Raw genomic sequence first — 23,889 nt, forward strand, 5'->3', positions numbered from 1 at the left:
TCACAGTTCTTACATAAGTGGTTGCAGAGAAAATAGACTTTCGATATTTTCGCGTAAACCAAGATGGCTGCCCGATCATAAGATATACAGCCTCCATATTACACAAAATAGTGCTCACCATAGATGTCAATACACATGGCAAAAATAAAGCATTTTTGTCAAACAATTTTTTTTTTATTATTATTATTTTTAAAATATCGTTAACGAATTTTAAACAATTCAAAATGGCTGCCAAACCACATGACCAATTGACTTCTCTTGAACAAATCTGAATATAGGTCATAAGATAACTCTATAAACTATGTTTTGCGTCTGTCTCATAAGCGGTTTCGGAGAAGAAGATTTTTGTAGTTTTTAAAAACAGCGCATAGAAAACAAAATGGCTGCCACACTATGTAATGTATGGCTTTCATATTGCACACACTAATGCTCATCATAGACCTCTACAATTTGCAGAAGTTTCATGAAAATTTGCAAATGTTTTACTTCACGAAGGCGACTGCGAAGTGCAAATTTTAACTGCAATATTGTCTTTAAGGGTTATGACTGTGTAATGATGTGTCTATAGTTAAATATTGTAAAACTAATGTATAGAATGCTAATTTACGCAATGAAATGTTGATAAAAAGTTAATGTCTCACGGCAGCCATGTTGATTATGGAAAAATCGCAATTTGAACAAACTTGATAGAGGACTTTGCAAGGAGAATATGTGCAAAATTGTGCTTTATTGCACTAAGCGGTTTAAGAGAAGATGATGTTTAAAGATTTTCGCAAAATACAAGATGGCTGCTACATCATGTGACCAAGGCACTTCTGTCGAGCAATGGCAAATCTAGGTCATAGCAGCACTGAGCACAGCAAGTTTCAAACGTGTAAGATAAGCAGTTCCAGAGCTAAAGATTATTAAACGTTTCTCGAAATTTGTCGCAAAAAATATGGCTGCCTAACATTATGGCCTATGAGTTCAATATTGCATGTAATGTAGCATAGCAATAGGCTGTACCAGCATACCTGATTTTAAGAGCTTTGCTTTAGCAGTTCAAGAGTTATAGGCAATAGAATAAGTTTGGCAGAATAATAAAAATAATAATAATAACCCTGACAACAATAGGTTGTCCTGCAACTTCGTTGCATGGCCACCTAATTAACTAGTCCTTAAGCCTGTGTACACGGGCCATTTTTTGCAGTACAGCGGTCCCACCCCTTGCTTTCTCGCCCCACTCTCTTTTGCCCTCTCTCGCCGCCCCACTCTCTTTTGCCCTCTCTCGCCGCCCCACTCTCTTTTGCCCTCTCTCGCCGCCCCACTCTCTTTTGCCCTCTCTCGCCGCCCCACTCTCTTTTGCCCTCTCTCGCCGCCCCACTCTCTTTTGCCCTCTCTCGCCGCCCCACTCTCTTTTGCCCTCTCTCGCCGCCCCACTCTCTTTTGCCCTCTCTCGCCGCCCCACTCTCTTTTGCCCTCTCTCGCCGCCCCACTCTCTTTTGCCCTCTCTCGCCGCCCCACTCTCTTTTGCCCTCTCTCGCCGCCCCACTCTCTTTTGCCCTCTCTCGCCGCCCCACTCTCTTTTGCCCTCTCTCGCCGCCCCACTCTCTTGCCCTCTCTCGCCCCACTCTTTTGCCCTCTCTCGCCCCACTCTTTTGCCCTCTCTCGCCCCACTCTTTTGCCCTCTCTCGCCCCACTCTCTTTTGCCCTCTCTCGCCCCACTCTCTTTTGCCCTCTCTCACCCCACTCTCTTTTGCCCTCTCTCACCCCACTCTCTTTTGCCCTCTCTCACCCCACTCTCTTTTGCCCTCTCTCACCCCACTCTCTTTTGCCCTCTCTCACCCCACTCTCTTTTGCCCTCTCTCACCCCACTCTCTTTTGCCCTCTCTCACCCCACGCTCTTTTGCCCTCTCTCACACAGACACTCAGACAGCCACGGCAGCTCCCACGCAGCCCTGTCACACCCAGCTCTGCCCCCTTCACGACGAGGCTCCATCCCTCCACGGCCTGTCAGCTCTGCCCCCTTCACTGATTAGGTGTCAGCAGCCAGCCCAGGTCAGTTTGTCCTCGTGCAGTCTCTACTGCGCATGACAGCTTCGGACAAACACACTTGGATGTATAATTTCAATCTCAATGCAGCCTGCTATGCTTACCCATCCTTATGTGTTATCGATCAAACTTTTCATTTAGTCTTTTTTCAAATACAAATGGCCCCCAAACTCCTCCCCCCTCTTCCTTCATTCAAATAATTATTTTTTATGTTCGTCCGTGCACGATATTGAGAGTGACGTCACTATGCCGGGCGCTGTTAAATGAACATAATCGCTATACTCACAGCTTGAAAGCTGAAGTGCAGGGGAAAGTTTTAGGAAGCGCAATGCTATTATATTGTAGAACTTCTCGCTCTGCACAGTGCTGTATAAAACTAGATTAAAAAAAAAAAAAAAAAAAAAGATCCGGGTAAAGAAATTGGCTATGGAGAAAAAAGCGCATGCGCAATCTTCGAACGCGCAATCTGCGGCCACGTTCACATCAATTTTACCGTGGAGACGGATTTGATTGGCTGTGATCAAATCCTAAGATTTGAGAAGAAATGATGGGGAGGAGATTCACAGCCATTTTAAACGGTCAGAATACACTTTGGATCGCAGGATAAGTCACACAAGACAGAGTCTGAATTGTGAAGCAGTGATACGCTTCGTTTCGTATGGGGGCAATAAAATTGTTTAGGTAATATTTTTAGTGTTGACTGTCCCTTTAAATAAAGGCTGCCCACACCTCTAGAAACCGCAAAAAACACTCCTAGTGGAGAGATTCAGGCAGGTGTAACCTCACACTGAGTTTACCTGCATCCTTTCAGCAATATTAGTTGCGCCTTTGAATTTAGCATTATATTTAACCAAGGGGAAAATGGATTAAAAAAAAAAAAAGTTTACAGGGAAGCCGGTGAATCATCCCCCCCAAAGTCCAGCTACAAATACCAAAAACACGACAAGATTAGATACCCGAAGGAAAATAGTTACATCATACTGATGAGGCATGCAGAGGACTAAGATGTTTATCATTCAGAGGGCAATTGTCAGGTATTTTGGCGCTGGACTTAGCTTTTTTTGGGGGGGGGGGGATCAGACAGGTATATTAGAGAAAAAAAAAAAAACATTTTCCTGAGGCAGTGTCCCCATATATTACGCTTCTCCTTGTGCATGCCGTGTCTGACAAGCTGTAAAGGAAATAATTGCTTGCTTAAAGAACCATGAAACTCAGTTAAACTTTCGTCTTGTCTCTGGCTCCATGTAGAATCATCATCTGCTGGGTGAGCCATGCACTTCAAGAATTAAATGTTCATCTCCTAGGCCCCTGTATGTGGACCTGGTTTTGCAGAAGACTATAAAAATGGAAGGGATCATGAGCATTTCCCAGCAGCAGTTCACTGCACACAACTCCCATCAAACACACACTTTAAAATTTTAAAAACCTCCATTTAATACTCTGTGAATACTCTCACTAAATAGGTAGAACAGTAAAGAAACTTGTACTAAATGCTTCATGAATATCGGATACAGGTAATAATGCAATACAGGTAGGTAAACATTTTACTGGTTAATTTTGTACTTTACCTTCAACACAGATGTATTTGTTCCTCCATTCAATGCCCTCTGTCCTTGGCATAGCTTTGGCTTCTCTTACAGAAATCAGCTTTTTGTTCCAACTGTCAGTATGAAAATTAGAAATTATTAACAATAAAACAGAAATGTCTACATTTTGCACTATATCTTATCCAACACTTTCTGCACCCCCTTTTACCCGTTTAAAGGCGTCTCCTTTTCCCTCCAGATCATACCTAGGCTACCATCATAGGATGAAAAAGGCTCAATAGGACCCAGGAAACTCTGGTAAGTGTTGGATAGGATATAGGCCAGATATAGAAACTTCTGTTTTATTGTTTTAATTTCTAATTATCTTGGCCTCCCTATACGACACTTACCAGGTGAGATGAATACAATGAAATTTTTAAAAAAAGGGTGGGACAAAAAAAGAAACAAGAGATCCCAAGAAAAGATGCAAAATAATTGAGAAATTACAGAATGCAAAACTTGACGCCAACATTTTGTTGAGGCTTATTAAACCACATTAATTTATAGTGTGAGATGAAAGTATGGAGATTCTTCCAAGCTGCAGATTTTCACAATGGAGGCTGAATTCTTCAATGCCCAAGATGTTGCCACAGCCCATGTAGCGACCATCTGGAACTTGTAACTTCCCCCATCTGATAAGCTCTAGAAATGCAACCGATTAACCAACTGGATATAGTAGTTTTTTCTGGAGATTGACCATGTCAAGGTCCCTTAAGGATGTCAGTTTTCTAGTCTAACAATTCTTTGGTTCTGTCAACACAGTAATGAAGGCAACATACTACATCAAGAATACACAGAGGTTTGCAATAATTTTTGTTCTGTGTAGAAAATAGGAGCTACAATATCCTTGGAGGAATGGAAATCTGATACTACTTTAGATAGAAAATCTGTAACTATTCTGAGAACATCTGAATGAAAAATGAGGGAGGGTAATTATGGCCACCAAAAATATTGTTTTCAAAGAAAACACACAGATGCACTTTTAAGAAATTCAAAAGGAGATTGCATAAGGGATTCTCATACCAAAGGAAGAACCCAGGGAGGTAATGTTCTGACCGTAAAATCGAATATGAACCAAAGCTTGGACGAGAGGATCTTGAGACCATCTGGTACCTGAGATTGCAAATATAGCTAAAATCTGTACTCAGAGAAGCTGGTGAAAGACCTTGATGGAAAGCCTTGAGAAGGAACAGAAGAACATCTGAAATCTGTACACTGTCAAGAGAACCACTATTCTGTTGCATCCATAAGACAAAAACATCCCAAATCCTGTAATAAGCTGTAGACGTAGATAGTTGTCTGGATTTCAAGAGAGTTGAAATTAAAGCATCAGAAAGATTAAACTTTCTCATATCTTGCCCACTCAGCAGCCAGGCCGCTAGACATAACTTACAAGGATTTGGATGCAGCAGAGAACCTTGCCATAGAATTCCTGGAAAGACTGGTAGAATCCAAGGTGGACAGCCAGCCAGATGCTGAAGGATTGGAAACCATGATCTCTGTGGCCAATAAGAAAGGATCCCAATGAACTTCCCTTTTTTTGTTCCTGATCCTGTTGAGAAGACACTGAATAAGAGCTATAAGTGGGAAAACTTAACCCCGCTTGAAGTTCCACTGATGGGTGAATACATCCACATCCAGAAATCCTGGGGACTAGAAACAACTGAAGAACTGGCTGACTTGATAACTGCCTTGGTAGCCATCATGTATATTTCTGGCATTTCTCACAACTTTAAAATCTTGGTAAAAAATGCTTCTATATTGAGACTGCCAGGAAGATGAACTGCTAGCTGAAGAAGATGCCTTTGAGCCCATGATGGACAGAACTAGGAATGGTCTGGAGTGAAAAGGACCAGTAAAAGGGGGCAGTTTTTTTTTCTGTCCATGCCCCCTAGGAAAAGGGGTTTCATCTGGTAAGTCATGACAGTTTTTATGTTTAATAAAGCTAAAGATTTAGATTCATAAAAAGAGAAGCTTGAATAATTTAAATACAATGGCCTTATTTGATTTTACCTTAAAGAGACACTGAACCCAAATTTTTTCTCATGATTCAGATAAAACATGCAATTTTAAGCAACTTTCTAATTTATTCCTATCATCAAATTTTCTTCATTCTTTTGTATCTTTATTTGAAAAGCAAGAATGTAAGTTTAGATGCCGGCCTATTTTTGGTGAACAACCTGGGTTGTCCTTGCTGATTGGACAAAAAAAAGTGCTGTCCATAGTACTGAACCAAAAATTGTCTGGCTCCTTAGCTTAGAGGCCTTCTTTTTCAAATAAAGATAGCAAGAGAATGAAGAAAAATTAATAGAAGTAAATTAAAAAGTTGCTTAAAATCGAATGCTCTATCTAAATCATGAAAGAAAACAAAGGGACACTAAACCCAAATTTTTTATTTCATGATTCAGATAGAGTATAAAATTTTAAGCAACTTTCTATTTTACTCCTATTATCAATTTTTTTTTCCATTCTCTAGCCATTTTTATTTTAAAATCAGGAATGTAAATCTTAGTAGCCAGCCCATTTTAGGTTCAGCACCATGGATAGTGCTTGCTTATTGGAGGCTTACATTTACCCACCAATAAGCAAGCATAACCCAGGTTCTCAACTAAAAATGGGCCAGATCCTATGCATCACATTCCTGCTTTGTAAATATAGATAGCAAGAGAACGAAGAAAAATGGATAATAGGAGTAAATTAGAAAGTTGCTTAAAATTGCATGCTCTATCTGAATCATGAAAGAAAACAATTTGGTTTTAGTGTCCCTTTAATACATTAAATTACTAAAAACAAATTCAAAAGAAGTATAGCAAAACATGTAAAAATACCAGAAATACATCATTACTTCAAAATAAAAGTATTAAAATAATTTTGTGTTCTAAAATGTAAATGATAGTCTATATTTAAAGAGATACTATACCCAAATATTTTCTTTTGTAATTCAGATAGAGCATGCAATTTTAAAAAAACTTTCTTATTTACTCCTATTATCAATTTTTCTTTGTTCTAAATGTAGCCACCAATCAGAAAGCCATATCCAGGGTACTAAACCAAAAATAGGCCGGCTCCAAAAGGTTTAATTTCTGCTTTTTCAAACAAAGATATCAAAAAAGCGATCAAAAACTTTTTGGTTATCACATTGTCTTGTGATGTCAACTAGGAGTAGGGTAATTTCAGATTTATACCGGAAACCCATTGAAGGTCAAGTCGTCACTCAAGACATGATTACAAAAAACAGAATTTATGCTTACCTGATAAATTACTTTCTCCAACGGTGTGTCCGGTCCACGGTTTCATCCTTACTTGTGGGATATTCTCCTCCCCTACAGGGAATGGCAAGGAGAGCACACAGCAAGAGTTGTCCATATAGCTCCCCCTCTGGCTCCGCCCCCCAGTCATTCGACCGACGGTTAGGAGAAAAAGGAGAAACTATAGGGTGCCGTGGTGACTGTAGTGTATAAAGAAAGAAAACATAATTTATGTAAGAACTTACCTGATAAATTCATTTCTTTCATATTAACAAGAGTCCATGAGCTAGTGACGTATGGGATATACATTCCTACCAGGAGGGGCAAAGTTTCCCAAACCTTAAAATGCCTATAAATACACCCCTCACCACACCCACAAATCAGTTTAACGAATAGCCAAGAAGTGGGGTGATAAGAAAAAAAGTGCGAAGCATATAAAATAAGGAATTGGAATAATTGTGCTTTATACAAAAAAATCATAACCACCACAAAAAAGGGTGGGCCTCATGGACTCTTGTTAATATGAAAGAAATGAATTTATCAGGTAAGTTCTTACATAAATTATGTTTTCTTTCATGTAATTAACAAGAGTCCATGAGCTAGTGACGTATGGGATAATGAATACCCAAGATGTGGATCTTTCCACACAAGAGTCACTAGAGAGGGAGGGATAAAATAAAGACAGCCAATTCCTGCTGAAAATAATCCACACCCAAAATAAAGTTTAAAGAAAAACATAAGCAGAAGATTCAAACCGAAACCACTGCCTGAAGTACCTTTCTACCAAAAACTGCTTCAGAAGAAGAGAATACATCAAAATGGTAGAATTTAGTAAAAGTATGCAAAGAGGACCAAGTCGCTGCTTTGCAAATCTGATCAACTGAAGCTTCATTCCTAAACGCCCAGGAAGTAGAAACTGACCTAGTAGAATGAGCTGTAATCCTCTGAGGCGGAGTCTTACCCGATTTAACATAGGCAAGATGAATTAAAGATTTCAACCAGGATGCCAAAGAAATGGCAGAAGCTTTCTGGCCTTTTCTAGAACCAGAAAAGATGACAAATAGACTAGAAGTCTTTCGGAAAGATTTAGTAGCTTCAACATAATATTTCAAAGCTCTAACAACATCCAAAGAATGTAACGATTTCTCCTTAGAATTCTTAGGATTAGGACATAATGAAGGAACCACGATTTCTCTACTAATGTTGTTGGAATTCACAACCTTAGGTAAAAATTCAAAAGAAGTTCGCAACACCGCCTTATCCTGATGAAAAATCAGAAAAGGAGACTCACAAGAAAGAGCAGATAATTCAGAAACACTTCTGGCAGAAGAGATGGCCAAAAGGAACAAAACTTTCCAAGAAAGCAATTTAATGTCCAATGAATGCATAGGTTCAAACGGAGGAGCTTGAAGAGCTCCCAGAACCAAATTCAAACTCCATGGAGGAGAAATTGACTTAATGACAGGTTTTATACGAACCAAAGCTTGTACAAAACAATGAATATCAGGAAGAATAGCAATTTTTCTGTGAAAAAGAACAGAAAGAGCAGAGATTTGTCCTTTCAAGGAACTTGCGGACAAACCCTTATCTAAACCATCCTGAAGAAATTGTAATATTCTCGGAATTCTAAAAGAATACCAAGAAAAATGATGAGTAAGACACCAAGAAATATAAGTCTTCCAGACTCTATAATATATCTCTCTAGATACAGATTTACGAGCCTGTAACATAGTATCAATCACAGAGTCAGAGAAACCTCTTTGACTAAGAATCAAGCGTTCAATCTCCATACCTTTAAATTTAAGGATTTTAGATCCGGATGGAAAAAAGGACCTTGTGACAGAAGGTCTGGTCTTAACGGAAGAGTCCATGGTTGGCAAGATGCCATCCGGACAAGATCCGCATACCAAAACCTGTGAGGCCATGCCGGAGCTATTAGCAGAACAAACGAGCATTCCCTTAGAATCTTGGAGATTACTCTTGGAAGAAGAACTAGAGGCGGAAAGATATAGGCAGGATGATACTTCCAAGGAAGTGATAATGCATCCACTGCCTCCGCCTGAGGATCCCGGGATCTGGACAGATACCTGGGAAGTTTCTTGTTTAGATGAGAGGCCATCAGATCTATCTCTGGAAGCCCCCACATTTGAACAATCTGAAGAAATACCTCTGGGTGAAGAGACCATTCGCCCGGATGCAACGTTTGGCGACTGAGATAATCCGCTTCCCAATTGTCTACACCTGGGATATGAACCGCAGAGATTAGACAGGAGCTGGATTCCGCCCAAACCAAAATTCGAGATACTTCTTTCATAGCCAGAGGACTGTGAGTCCCTCCTTGATGATTGATGTATGCCACAGTTGTGACATTGTCTGTCTGAAAACAAATGAACGATTCTCTCTTCAGAAGAGGCCAAAACTGAAGAGCTCTGAAAATTGCACGGAGTTCCAAAATATTGATCGGTAATCTCACCTCCTGAGATTCCCAAACTCCCTGTGCCGTCAGAGATCCCCACACAGCTCCCCAACCTGTGAGACTTGCATCTGTTGAAATTACAGTCCAGGTCGGAAGAACAAAAGAAGCCCCCTGAATTAAACGATGGTGATCTGTCCACCACGTTAGAGAGTGTCGAACAATCGGTTTTAAAGATATTAATTGATATATCTTAGTGTAATCCCTGCACCATTGGTTCAGCATACAGAGCTGAAGAGGTCGCATGTGAAAACGAGCAAAGGGGATCGCGTCCGATGCAGCAGTCATAAGACCTAGAATTTCCATGCATAAGGCTACCGAAGGGAATGATTGAGACTGAAGGTTTCGACAAGCTGTAATCAATTTTAGACGTCTCTTGTCTGTTAAAGACAGAGTCATGGACACTGAATCTATCTGGAAACCCAGAAAGGTTACCCTTGTTTGAGGAATCAAAGAACTTTTTGGTAAATTGATCCTCCAACCATGATCTTGAAGAAACAACACAAGTCGATTCGTATGAGACTCTGCTAAATGTAAAGACTGAGCAAGTACCAAGATATCGTCCAAATAAGGAAATACCACAATACCCTGTTCTCTGATTACAGACAGAAGGGCACCGAGAATCTTTGTGAAAATTCTTGGAGCTGTAGCAAGGCCAAACGGTAGAGCCACAAATTGGTAATGCTTGTCTAGAAAAGAGAATCTCAGGAACTGAAAATGATCTGGATGAATCGGAATATGCAGATATGCATCCTGTAAATCTATTGTGGACATATAATTCCCTTGCTGAACAAAAGGCAATATAGTCCTTACAGTTTCCATCTTGAACGTTGGTATCCTTACATAACGATTCAATAATTTTAGATCCAGAACTGGTCTGAAGGAATTCTCCTTCTTTGGTACAATGAAGAGATTTGAATAAAACCCCATCCCCTGTTCCGGAACTGGAACTGGCATAATTACTCCAGCCAACTCTAGATCTGAAACACAATTCAGAAATGCTTGAGCTTTCACTGGATTTACTGGGACACGGGAAAGAAAAAATCTCTTTGCAGGAGGTCTCATCTTGAAACCAATTCTGTACCCTTCTGAAACAATGTTCTGAATCCAAAGATTGTGAACAGAATTGATCCAAATTTCTTTGAAAAAACGTAACCTGCCCCCTACCAGCTGAACTGGAATGAGGGCCGTACCTTCATGTGAACTTAGAAGCAGGCTTTGCCTTTCTAGCAGGCTTGGATTTATTCCAGACTGGAGATGGTTTCCAAACTGAAACTGCTCCTGAGGACGAAGGATCAGGCTTTTGTTCTTTGTTGAAACGAAAGGAACGAAAACGATTGTTAGCCCTGTTTTTACCTTTAGATCTTTTATCCTGTGGTAAAAAAGTTCCTTTCCCACCAGTAACAGTTGAAATAATAGAATCCAACTGAGAACCAAATAATTTGTTTCCCTGGAAAGAAATGGAAAGTAGAGTTGATTTAGAAGCCATATCAGCATTCCAAGTCTTAAGCCATAAAGCTCTTCTGGCTAAGATAGCCAGAGACATAAACCTAACATCAACTCTAATAATATCAAAAATGGCATCACAGATAAAATTATTAGCATGCTGGAGAAGAATAATAATATCATGAGAATCACGATTTGTTACTTGTTGCGCTAGAGTTTCCAACCAAAAAGTTGAAGCTGCAGCAACATCAGCCAATGATATAGCAGGTCTAAGAAGATTACCTGAACACAGATAAGCTTTTCTTAGAAAAGATTCAATTTTTCTATCTAAAGGATCCTTAAACGAGGTACCATCTGACGTAGGAATGGTAGTACGTTTAGCAAGGGTAGAAATAGCCCCATCAACTTTAGGGATTTTGTCCCAAAATTCTAACCTGTCAGGCGGAACAGGATATAATTGCTTAAAACGTTTAGAAGGAGTAAATGAATTACCCAATTTATCCCATTCTTTGGAAATTACTGCAGAAATAGCATTAGGAACAGGAAAAACTTCTGGAATAACCGCAGGAGCTTTAAAAACCTTATCCAAACGTATAGAATTAGTATCAAGAGGACTAGAATCCTCTATTTCTAAAGCAATTAGTACTTCTTTAAGTAAAGAGCGAATAAATTCCATCTTAAATAAATATGAAGATTTATCAGCATCAATCTCTGAGATAGAATCCTCTGAACCAGAAGAGTCCAAAGAATCAGAATGATGGTGTTCATTTAAAAATTCATCTGTAGAGAGAGAAGATTTAAAAGACTTTTTACGTTTACTAGAAGGAGAAATAACAGACAAAGCCTTCTTTATGGATTCAGAAACAAAATCTCTTATGTTATCAGGAACATTCTGCACCTTAGATGTTGAGGGAACTGCAACAGGCAATGGTACATTACTAAAGGAAATATTATCTGCTTTAACAAGTTTGTCATGACAATTATTACAAACAACAGCTGGAGGAATAGCTACCAAAAGTTTACAGCAGATACACTTAGCTTTGGTAGATCCAGCAGGCAGTGATTTTCCTGTAGTATCTTCTGGCTCAGATGCAACGTGAGACATCTTGCAATATGTAAGAGAAAAAACAACATATAAAGCAAAATAGATCAAATTCCTTAAAAGACAGTTTCAGGAATGGGAAAGAATGCCAAATATCAAGCTTCTAGCAACCAGAAGCAAATGAAAAATGAGACTGAAATGATGTGGAGACAAAAGCGACGCCCATATTTTTTAGCGCCAAATAAGACGCCCACATTATTTGGCGCCTAAATGCTTTTGGCGCCAAAAATGACGCCACATCCGGAACGCCGACATTTTTGGCGCAAAATAACGTCAAAAAATGACGCAACTTCCGGCGACACGTATGACGCCGGAAACGGAAAAGAATTTTTGCGCCAAAAAAGTCCGCGCCAAGAATGACGCAATAAAATGAAGCATTTTCAGCCCCCGCGAGCCTAACAGCCCACAGGGAAAAAAGTCAAATTTTTGAGGTAAGAAAAATATGATAATTCAATGCATAATCCCAAATATGAAACTGACTGTCTGAAAATAAGGAAAGTTGAACATTCTGAGTCAAGGCAAATAAATGTTTGAATACATATATTTAGAACTTTATAAATAAAGTGCCCAACCATAGCTTAGAGTGTCACAGAAAATAAGACTTACTTACCCCAGGACACTCATCTACATGTTTGTAGAAAGCCAAACCAGTACTGAAACGAGAATCAGTAGAGGTAATGGTAAATATAAGAGTATATCGTCGATCTGAAAAGGGAGGTAAGAGATGAATCTCTACGACCGATAACAGAGAACCTTATGAAATAGACCCCGTAGAAGGAGATCACTGCATTCAATAGGCAATACTCTCTTCACATCCCTCTGACATTCACTGCACGCTGAGAGGAAAACCGGGCTCCAACTTGCTGCGGAGCGCATATCAACGTAGAATCTAGCACAAACTTACTTCACCACCTCCCTTGGAGGCAAAGTTTGTAAAACTGATTTGTGGGTGTGGTGAGGGGTGTATTTATAGGCATTTTAAGGTTTGGGAAACTTTGCCCCTCCTGGTAGGAATGTATATCCCATACGTCACTAGCTCATGGACTCTTGCTAATTACATGAAAGAAAGACATTTTTCAAACCTGATTAAAAAACCAGGGCGGGCCGTGGACCGGACACACCGTTGGAGAAAGTAATTTATCAGGTAAGCATAAATTCTGTTTTCTCCAACATAGGTGTGTCCGGTCCACGGTTTCATCCTTACTTGTGGGAACCAATACCAAAGCTTTAGGACACGGATGAAGGGAGGGAGCAAATCAGGTTACCCCTAAACGGAAGGCACCACGGCTTGCAAAACCTTTCTCCCAAAAATAGCCTCCGAAGAAGCATAAGTATCGAATTTGAAAATTTGGCAAAGTATGCAGGGAAGACCAAGTCGCTGCTCTACAGATCTGATCAACAGAAGCCTCGTTCTTGAAGGCCCATGTGGAAGCCACAACTCTAGTAGAGTGAGCTGTAAATTGTTCAGGAGGCTGCCGTCCAGCAGTCTCATAAGCCAATCGGATGATGCTTTTCAGCCAAAAGTAAAGAGAGGTAACAGTAGCTTTCTGTCCTCTCCACTTACCAGAATAGACGACAAACAAAGAAGATGTCTGTCTGAAATCCTTCGTTGCTTCTAAATAGAATTTCAAAGCACGAACTACATCTAAATTATGTAACAAACGTTCCTTCTTCGAAACTGGATTCGGACACAGAGAAGGAACCACTATATCCTGGTTAATATTCCTGTTGGAAACCACTTTTGGAAGAAAACCAGGCTTTGTACGTAAAACTACCTTATCTGTATGGAATACCAGATAGGGAGAACACACTGCAAAGCAGACAATTCAGAAACTCTTCTAGCAGAAGAAAAAGCAACCAAAAACAGAACTTTCCAAGATAGTAACTTAATATCTATGGAATGTAAGGGTTCAAACGGAACCCCTTGAAGAACTGAAAGAACTAAGTTTAGACTCCATGGAGGAGTCATAGGTCTGTAGACAGGCTTGATTCTGACTAAAGCCTGTACAAACACCTGTACATCTGGCACGGCTGCCAGACGTTTGTGCAACAAAACAAACAGAGCAGATATCTGTCCTTTTAGAGAACTAGCTGACCCGTATCAAGGAACCTTGGAGTTCTGACGAGACGCCATCAGATCCATATCTGGAATGCCCCATAGTTGAGTTAACTGGGCAAAGACCTCCGGGTGGAGTGCCCACTCCCCCGGATGGAAAGTCTGACGACTCAAATAAACCGCCTCCCAGTTGTCTACTCCTGGGATGTGAATTGAAGATAGATGGCAGGAGTGATCCTCCGCCCATTTGATGATCTTGGATACCTCTCTCATCGCCAAGGAACTCTTTGTTCCTCCCTGATGGTTGATGTAAGCTACAGTCGTCATGTTGTCTGACTGGAATCTTATGAATCCGGCCTTCGCGAGTTGAGGCCAAGCCCGGAGAGCATTGAATATCGCTCTCAGTTCCAGGATGTTGATCGGGAGAAGAGACTCTTCCCGAGACCATAGACCCTGAGCTTTCAGGAAATCCCATACCGCGCCCCAGCCTAATAGACTGGCGTCGGTCGTGACAATGACCCACTCTGGTCTGCGGAAACTCATTCCCTGAGACAGGTGATCCTGAGTCAACCACCAACGGAGTGAGTCTCTGTTCATCTGGTCTACTTGAATCTGTGGAGACAAGTCTGCATAGTCCCCATTCCACTGATTGAGCATGATCAGTTGTAATGGTCTTAGATGAATTTGAGCAAAAGGAACTATGTCCATTGCTGCAACCATCAATCCTACTACTTCCATGCACTGAGCTATGGAAGGCTGCAGAATAGAGTGAAAAACTTGACAAGCGTTTAGAAGCTTTGTCTTTCTGACTTCTGTCAGGAAGATCTTCATTTCTAAAGAATCTATTATTGTTCCCAAAAAGGGAACTCTTGTTGACGGAGACAGGGAACTCTTTTCTACGTTCACCTTCCACCTGTGAGATCTGAGAAAGGCTAGAACAATGTCTTGTATGGGCCTTTGCTTTGGAAAGAGACGACGCTTGGGTTAGAATGTTGTCTAGATAAGGTGCTATAGCAATGCCCCTCGGTCTTAATACCGCTAGAAGGGACCCTAGCACCTTTGTGAAAATTCTGGGAGCAGTGGCTAAACCGAATGGAAGAGCCACGAACTGTCTTTCCAGGAAGGCGAACCTCAGGAACTAATGGAGATCTTTGTGGATAGGAATATGCAGGTACGCATCCTTTAAATCCACGGTAGTCATGAATTGACCCTCCTGGATTGTTGGAAAAATCTTCCTTGTTCCGTTATTGAAACTGGGTGTATCACTCCCATCTTTACTATGTCTCCTACGCAGTGTAAGAATGCCTGTCTCTTCATCTGGTCTGAAGATAAGCGAGACATGTGGAACCTTCCCCTTGGAGGAAGTTCCTTGAATTCTAGAAGATATCCCTGAGAGACTATTCTAGTGTCCAGGGATCCGGAACATCTCTTGCCCAAGCCTGAGCAAAGAGAGAGAGTCTGCCCCCTACTAGATCCGGTCCCGGATCGGGGCTACCCTTTCATGCTGTCTTGGTAGCAGCAGCAGGCTTTTTTGGCCTGTTTACCCTAGTTCCAACCTTGCAATGGTTTCCATGCTGGTTAAGGTTGGGAAGTGTTGCTTTCTTGTCTGGAGGCCGCAGAGTTAGGAATTGGTCCGTTCCTGAAATTACGAAAGGAACGAAAATTAGATTTGTTCTTAGCCTTAAAAGGCCTATCTTGTGGGAGGGCATGTCCCTTTCCACCAGTAATGTCTGAAATAATCTCTTTCAATTCCAGCCCGAATAGGGTCTTACCCTTGAAAGGAATATTGAGCAATTTGTTCTTGGACGACACATTCGTCGACCAGGATTTTAGCCAAAGCGCTCTGCGCGCCACTATAGCGAACCCTGAATTTTTCGCCGCTAACTTAGATAATTGAAAAGCGGCATCCAAAAGAAATGAATTAACCAACTTAAGTGCGTGAATTCTGTCCATGACTTCATCATATGGAGTCTCCCTTTGAAGCGAATTTTCCAGTTCCTCGAACCAAAATACGCTGCGGTAGTGACAGGAATAATGCACGAGATTGGTTGAAGAAGGAAGCCCTGCTGAATAAATTCTTTTTTTAACAGTCCTTCTAATCTTTTATCCATAGGATCTTTGAAAACGCAACTGTCCTCAATAGGAATAGTTGTGCGCTTAGCTAACACTGAAACCGCCCCCTCAACCCTTAGGAACCGTCTGCCATGTGTCCTTTCTAGGGTCGACAATGGGGAACATTTTCTTGAATATAAGAGGTGGAACAAAAGGTATACCTGGCTTTTCCCACTCCTTAGTCACTATGTCCGCCACCCGCTTGGGTATCGGAAAGGCATCAGCGTGCACTGGAACCTCTAAGAATTTGTCCATCTTGCATGCACAATTTCTCTGAAATTACCAGAGAATCACAATCATCTAGAGTAGTTAGGACCTCCTTAAGCAGGGCGCGGAGGTGTTCTAACTCAAATTTAAAAATCACTATATCAGTATCTGCCTGCTGAGAAACTTTTCCTGAATCAGAAACTTCCCCTTCAGACAGGCCCTCCCTCACTGCTATACTCAAATTGATGTGAGGGAACAACTGATAAATTGTCCTCAGCGCTAACCTGCTTATCTTCTGTATATAAAAACTGAGCAATCACGCTTTCTAGAATAGGATGGCAGTTTGGATAATAGATTTGTTATAGAATTATCCATCACTGCAGTTAATTGCTGCATAGTAACCAGCATTGGCGCGCTAGATGGACTAGGTATCGCCTGCGTGGGCAAAACTGGTGTTGACACAGAAGGAGAGGATGATGAGCTATCCCCACTACCTTCACATGAAGAATCATCCTGGGCAATCTTATTAAATGTGACAGTACTGTCCTTACTTTGTTTGGACGCTATGACACAATTTGCACAAAACATTAATAGGGGGAACCACCTTGGCATTCATACATACAGAGCATAAGCTATCTGAAGGTACAGACATGTTAGACAGAATATGGCAGGCTAATAATCCAATAAAAACGTTTTTAAAGAAAAGAGTTACTGTCTCTTTAAATAATAAACAAGCACACTTTATTTCTGAAAGTTTGAAAAACTATGAAGGCAATGTCCGATTTTTACAAAATTTGCACCCCAGAGTACTAGTGCCTTGAAAGTATTGCACACCAAGTTTCAAGACTTTAACCCTTAAAATGAGCAAAACTGAGCTATTTGTTCAAATAAACAATTTTATCACACAACAATCACTGCCACAGCCTTGCTGCGGCTTTTTACCTTCCCTTAAAGTGATTCAGCACTGAAATAAACCTTCCTGAGTCTGTTTTCTTTACCCACAGGACCCTCAAATGAAGCTGCATGCACTGCCAAGGAAATAAACTGCGCAATTGAGGCGCGAAAACGGGGCCTCCTCCATCTGCATTACCAGAGTGAAGGGGCCTTTCTGACTAAAGTAGTAGTCTAACTAGATGCCAGGCAAAAAAAACGTTCCCAAAAGTGCTTTTAACACACAAAAAAAACACTCTAAATGTCCAATAAATCTGATATAAACCAATCGATTTAGCCCACAATAGTGTCAACCAGTATAGAGCCCATTTATAAGCCTTAATTCTGTTATGAACCTAAGAAAATGGCTTACCGATCCCCTAAGGGAAAAACTGACAGTCTTCTAGCATTAACATGTCTTGTTAGAAATATGACTAATCGTACCTGAAGCAGATAAGTCTGCAAACTGTTCCCCCCAACTGAAGTACTCTGGGCTCAACAGTCCTGCGTGGGAACAGCAATTGATTTTAGTTACTGCTGCTAAAATCATACTCCTCTTTTAACAGAAATCTTCTTCATTTTCTGTTGTAGAGTAAATAGTACAAACCGGCACTATTTTAAAATAACAAACACCACAAACTCCTCACCATCTCCATGGAGATGCTACTTGTTCAGAGCGGCAAGGAGAATGACTGGGGGGCGGAGCCAGAGGGGGAGCTATATGGACAGCTCTTGCTGTGTGCTCTCCTTGCCATTCCCTGTAGGGGAGGAGAATATCCCACAAGTAAGGATGAAACCGTGGACCGGACACACCTATGTTGGAGAAAGACAAATTTTTATAGTAAAAAGAAATTGCTCAGAAAAAAGGTTTTCTAAAAGCAAATTGGGAATTACAAGAAAGAATGATTCAGGAGGTGTTATCCAAAGGGGGCATTCAACAAAGATGCCAAAAAGATCCTCTATTCATACATTCAGCCTATACATAGTAACAAAACAAAAAAAAGTCTTTTTTATCTGATTTTTGATCTATTACTAAGTTCTCTAATCAATATTAAAGGAATTTTAATATTTAAAAAATAAAAAAAATCTCCATATTCTGTATGGAAATAAAGATTTGGAAAAGGTTATTGAAGGAGGATGTAGATTTGAATATTCTAAAGGTAACTCCCTTGGAAATATTTTATCTCCAAATTTGCTGGGGGGGGGGGGGGAGAAGCAGCTCAAAATTCATGGTTATTTTGCAATAGAAACTTTAAATGTGGCATCAAACCTTGAGCATGTGACTATCGGAGTTACAAAAACCTTTACTTCACACATTACATGAGAGAAATTTGATGTTATGTAGTATACCTAGCTGAATGTATCTTATGTAAGGGTCAAAACGTGGGAATGATGACCGAGTGGTCAGAACCCGCATTTGTGAATAGTTAACTGATATCACGAATAATGATCCCAGCTCAGCTCTAGCTAAACATTTCATATTTGAACATAAATCAAAATACAGATTAATTTAGGTGGAATGCACTAGAATCCATTAAGATTGCAAATAAAGGTGAAGACAGGTAGCAATTCTTAGTAGACTAGAAACATACTGGACTTTTAAGTTAAAAACACAAATTCTACTTGGGTATACAATTTAGAATTTGATATAATTTAATTATTTGTATGAAAACAAAAAAAATTGTTTCCTATACCCAAGTATTAAGTCTGTATTCAGCAAACACTTTCTAATTTGGTATATAAGGAGTTAGAGGGTGAAATGTACATGTGTAATTAATGTATTAGGATTGAAAGCTATTTGACATCAGAGTAATGGAGTTAGTTCTAGGAATATGGCAGTGTGCTCAGCCGAAACACGTTAAACCGTATAATTCTATGTATATTTTTTATTGTTTTGTTCCCTGGATGTATTTATCCTTTTAACATTTTGGAATACAGTTTTTGAAGATAGATATACACACAAACATATACATATACATATATATATATATATATATATATATATATATATATATATATATATATATATATATATATATATATATATATATATATATATATATATATATCGAGATTTAAAAAAAAAAATTAATTACAATGAGGATAATTTTGTAGCACTTACTCAAATTCTATGGCAAAATATTTGAGGAATCCTACAAGGAGGTCTCCAAGGGATGAAGTATTTTTGGAAACATAAGGAGGGACATTGCGTGGTGCATGATGAACAAGGTGCAACTGCATAGTTGGATTAAAACACTCCTATCAGAAGAAAAAAAGAAAATACATATTGTTTAAAATACAACAGTACATCATACTAAACCCACAAAATAGTCTCTGAATTACCATAAGTTATATTGAAAAATGCACTTTAAAAAGGGGAAAAAACAGCAAGTATTTTACTGGATTACAATTATTAAAAAAAAAAAAAAAAAAAAAAGGTTACTACGTTTCATCGTAATATGAATCTAAAAACGTTCTTTTGTGATTCAGAGCATACGACTTCAAAAAAAGTTTCCAATTTACTTCTATTTTCCAGTTTGCTTCGTTCCCATGATATTCCTTGTTGAAGAGATTACCTAGGTAGGTGTCTGGAGCACTACATAGCAAGTGCTGCCATCTAGTGCTCATGCAAATTGATACCACTCTAGCAAAAAGGCTGCCATATAGTGCTGCAGACACATACATGCTCCTGATCTTACTTCCCTGCTTTTCAACATAAGAATGAATACAATTTGATAATAGAAGTAAATTAAGTTGTTTCAAACTGCATGCTCTATGTGAATTATAAACAAGACATTTTGGGTTTCAAGTCCCTTTAACAGATGATAGAAATGATTAACCCTTAAAGGGACACTAAACCCAATTTTTTTCTTTCATGATTCAGATAGAGCATGAGATTTTAAGCACCTAATTTACTCCTACTATCAATTTTTCTTTGTTCTCATGCTATCTTGATTTGAAAAAGCAGTACTGTAAGCTTTAGAGCCGGACCATTTTTTGTTCAGCACCTGGGTAGCACTTGCTGATTTGTGGCTAAATGTAGCAAACTAATCAGCAAGCTCTACCAAGGTGCTGAACTAAAAATGGGCCGGCTACTAACCTTTAATTACTGCTTTTTCAAATAAAGATAGCAAGAGAACAAAGAAAAATTGATAATAGGAGTAAATTAGAAAGTTGCTTAAAATTGCATGTTCTAGCAGAATCATGAAAGAAAAGATGTGGGGTTAGAATCCCTTTAACAACCAGAGTCGTACCCTGTACGACACTGGTCGTTATGCCCTTAAGCACCAGTGACGTACCCTGTACGTTGCTGCAGTGCTGGGATTCTGACGCTTAAAATGCGAGATTGTGCTATATCTGCATGCCCCAGAAATAGTTACCGGTGCAGAGAGGGCCACAGAGGTGGTGGCGACAATGTGTGGGAGTAATAGCAGGGAGGCGGGATCATCGCCGGTGCGACTTCCAGTTCCTGTCCGTGATCAAGTACTGAGGCGGGAGCGTGGGAACGGCCACGCACGGTCATCAAGTTGTTTAAAGTTCAATCGGCCGAAAGAAGGAAAGGGGAAAATGTTTTGGAAACGGATTTGGGAGGGGGAGGAGGGTAGGAGGCTACACTACAGAAAATATGTTTTTTTTATATATATATATTTTTTTACAAACAAAAGTCCAAATTTGATAGTAAACTGGGTACTGGCAGACAATAAAGTATAGGGGGGAGGATCCTTCATATTATATATATATATATATATATATATATATATATATAAATATAAATAATCAAGAAATATATACAGGAGGGATGCATTTGCTTTAAGCTAGTCATCCTAAGGTGGCCTAAACCGGCTATACCTTACTAAACTTAGTAATGATGGTGCAGACCCTTTAAGAAATATGAAATGTTTTTATTAACAAGAGAAATCATCCAGAGTAGATCAACCAGGATGAAAAAAAGACAGGGATTTCAGCACTCTTTTTGAAAAATATTTTTTACTAGCGTAATAGTAGAGATAGATAACAAGGGAGTTGGCAGAGTAGGCCCGCCCCCCACACAATGTGAGAAGTGGAATATATACAAAACAGTTAATTAGATCAATTGCAACATATACACATCATAATAGTAGTATTAGCTGTGTCATACATAATACACTAAACCTGACCGGTAAAAATACTTGAGAGATACTTATATCAACAAGTAATGTGATAGCAACATAGGTATTACAAGGCATGACATTCTTTCTACACCCTGCTGCACACAGCACCCCATGTTAGAGGTCACAGCTGGGCAGGTAAATGAAAAGTGGGATCTAAGAGAGAAATGACAGTCTTATGGATACGGTAAAGTAATGTCAGGCATTCAAGGTATCTGTGTACGAATGGAATATTATATACAGAAACAGGAAGCTGCAAGAGGACACCCACAGCAGAGCTGTCTATATAGCTCCTCCCCTAACTGCCACCCCCAGTCATTCCACCGAAGACAAGCAAGAAAAAAAAAAAGGATAAACTATAGGGTGCAGTGGTGAATGTAGTTTAAAAATAAAAAACACCTGCCTTAAAATGACAGGGCGGGCCGTGGACTGGATACACCACAAGAGAAATAAATTTATCAGGTAAGCATAAAACATAATTTATGCTTACCTGATAAATTTATCTCTCTTGTGGTGTATCCAGTCCACGGATCATCCATTACTTGTGGGATATTCTCCTTCCCAACAGGAAGTTGCAAGAGGATCACCCACAGCAGAGCTGCTATATAGCTCCTCCCCCAACTGCCATATCCAGTCATTCGACCGAAACAAGCCGAGAAAGGAGAAACCATAGGGTGCAGTGGTGACTGTAGTTTAAATTAAAATTTAGACCTGCCTTAAAAAGACAGGGCGGGCCGTGGACTGGATACACCACAAGAGAAATAAATTTATCAGGTAAGCATAAATTATGTTTTCTCTTGTAAGGTGTATCCAGTCCACGGATCATCCATTACTTGTGGGATATCAATACCAAAGCTAAAGTACACGGATGAAGGGAGGGACAAGGCAGGCTTAAATGGAAGGAACCACTGCCTGTAGAACCTCTCCCCCAAAAATAGCCTCCGAAGCAGCAAAAGTATCAAATTTGTAAAATTTTGAAAAGGTATGAAGCGAAGACCAAGTCGCCGCCTTGCAAATCTGTTCAACAGAAGCCTCATTTTTAAAGGCCCAGGTGGAAGCCACAGCTCTAGTAGAATGAGCTGTAATACTTTCAGGGGGCTGCTGTCCAGCAGTCTCATAGGCTAAGCGTATTACGCTCCGAAGCCAAAAAGAAAGAGGTTGCCGAAGCTTTTTGACCTCTCCTCTGTCCAGAGTAAACAACAAACAGTGTAGATGTTTGGCGAAAAACTTTAGTAGCTTGTAAGTAAAACTTTAAAGCACGGACCACGTCCAGATTATGTAAAAGGCGTTCCTTCTTTGAAGAAGGATTAGGACACAATGATGGAACAACAATCTCTTGATTGATATTCTTGTTAGAAACTACCTTAGGTAAAAACCCAGGTTTTGTACGCAGAACTACTTTATCTGAATGGAAAATCAGATAAGGAGAATCACATTGTAAGGCAGATAACTCAGAGACTCTCCGAGACGAGGAAATAGCCATCAAAAACAGAACTTTCCAAGATAAAAGTTTGATATCAATGGAATGAAGGGGTTCAAATGGAACCCCTTGAAGAACTTTAAGAACCAAGTTTAAGCTCCATGGGGGAGCAACAGGTTTAAACACAGGCTTAATTCTAACCAAAGCCTGACAAAAAGATTGAACGTCTGGAACTTCTGCCAGACGCTTGTGCAAAAGAATAGACAGAGCAGAAATCTGTCCCTTTAAAGAACTAGCTGATAATCCTTTTTCCAAACCCTCTTGGAGAAAGGACAATATCCTAGGAATCCTAACCTTACTCCATGAGTAATTCTTGGATTCACACCAATAAAGGTATTTATGCCATATCTTATGGTAGATTTTCCTGGTGACAGGCTTTCATGCCTGTATAAGGGTATCAATGACTGACTCGGAGAAGCCACGCTTTGATAAAATCAAGCGTTCAATCTCTATGCAGTCAGTCTCAGAGAAATTAGATTCGGATGATTGAAAGGACCTTGTAGTAGAAGGTCTTGTCTCAGAGGCAGGGTCCATGGTGGAAAGAATGACATGTCCACTAGGTCTGCATACCAGGTCCTGCGTGGCCACGCAGGCCCTATCAAGATCACCAATGCTCTCTCCTGTTTGATTTTGGCAATCAGTCGAGGGAGCAGAGGAAACGGTGGAAACACATAAGCCAGGTTGAAGAACCAAGGCGCTGCTAGAGCATCTATCAGTACCGCTTCTGGGTCCCTGGACCTGGATCCGTAACAAGGAAGCTTGGCGTTCTGGCGAGACGCCATGAGATCCAGTTCTTGTTTGCCCCAACGATGAACCAATTGAGCAAACACCTCCGGATGGAGTTCCCACTCCCCCGGATGAAAAGTCTGACGACTTAGAAAATCCGCCTCCCAGTTTTCTACACCTGGGATATGGATTGCTGATAGGTGGCAAGAGTGAGCCTCTGCCAAGCGAATTATCTTGGCGACTTCTAACATCGCTAGGGAACTCCTGGTTCCCCTTTGATGGTTGATGTAAGCCACAGTTGTGATGTTGTCCGACTGAAATCTGATGAACCTCAGGGTTGCTAA

The 23,889-nt window shown here is 40.1% G+C and overlaps 1 protein-coding gene across 3 annotated transcripts in view; it reads right to left on the reverse strand.

Annotated features, from left to right (window-relative positions):
* TENT2 (terminal nucleotidyltransferase 2) overlaps nt 1-23,889 on the reverse strand; it is a 153,710-nt gene that overhangs the window by 47,580 nt on the left and 82,241 nt on the right. For all 3 annotated transcript variants that reach the window (XM_053701362.1, XM_053701361.1, XM_053701363.1), the window contains 2 exons: nt 19,314-19,450; nt 3,600-3,691 (listed from right to left, as the gene is read on the reverse strand). In XM_053701362.1, coding sequence (XP_053557337.1) covers nt 3,600-3,691; nt 19,314-19,450 — 229 coding nt within the window. The remainder of the gene's footprint in view (nt 1-3,599; nt 3,692-19,313; nt 19,451-23,889) is intronic.

The sequence above is a fragment of the Bombina bombina genome, chromosome 2 (assembly GCF_027579735.1).
Source record: "Bombina bombina isolate aBomBom1 chromosome 2, aBomBom1.pri, whole genome shotgun sequence".
In the NCBI taxonomy this organism is placed as follows: domain Eukaryota; kingdom Metazoa; phylum Chordata; class Amphibia; order Anura; family Bombinatoridae; genus Bombina; species Bombina bombina.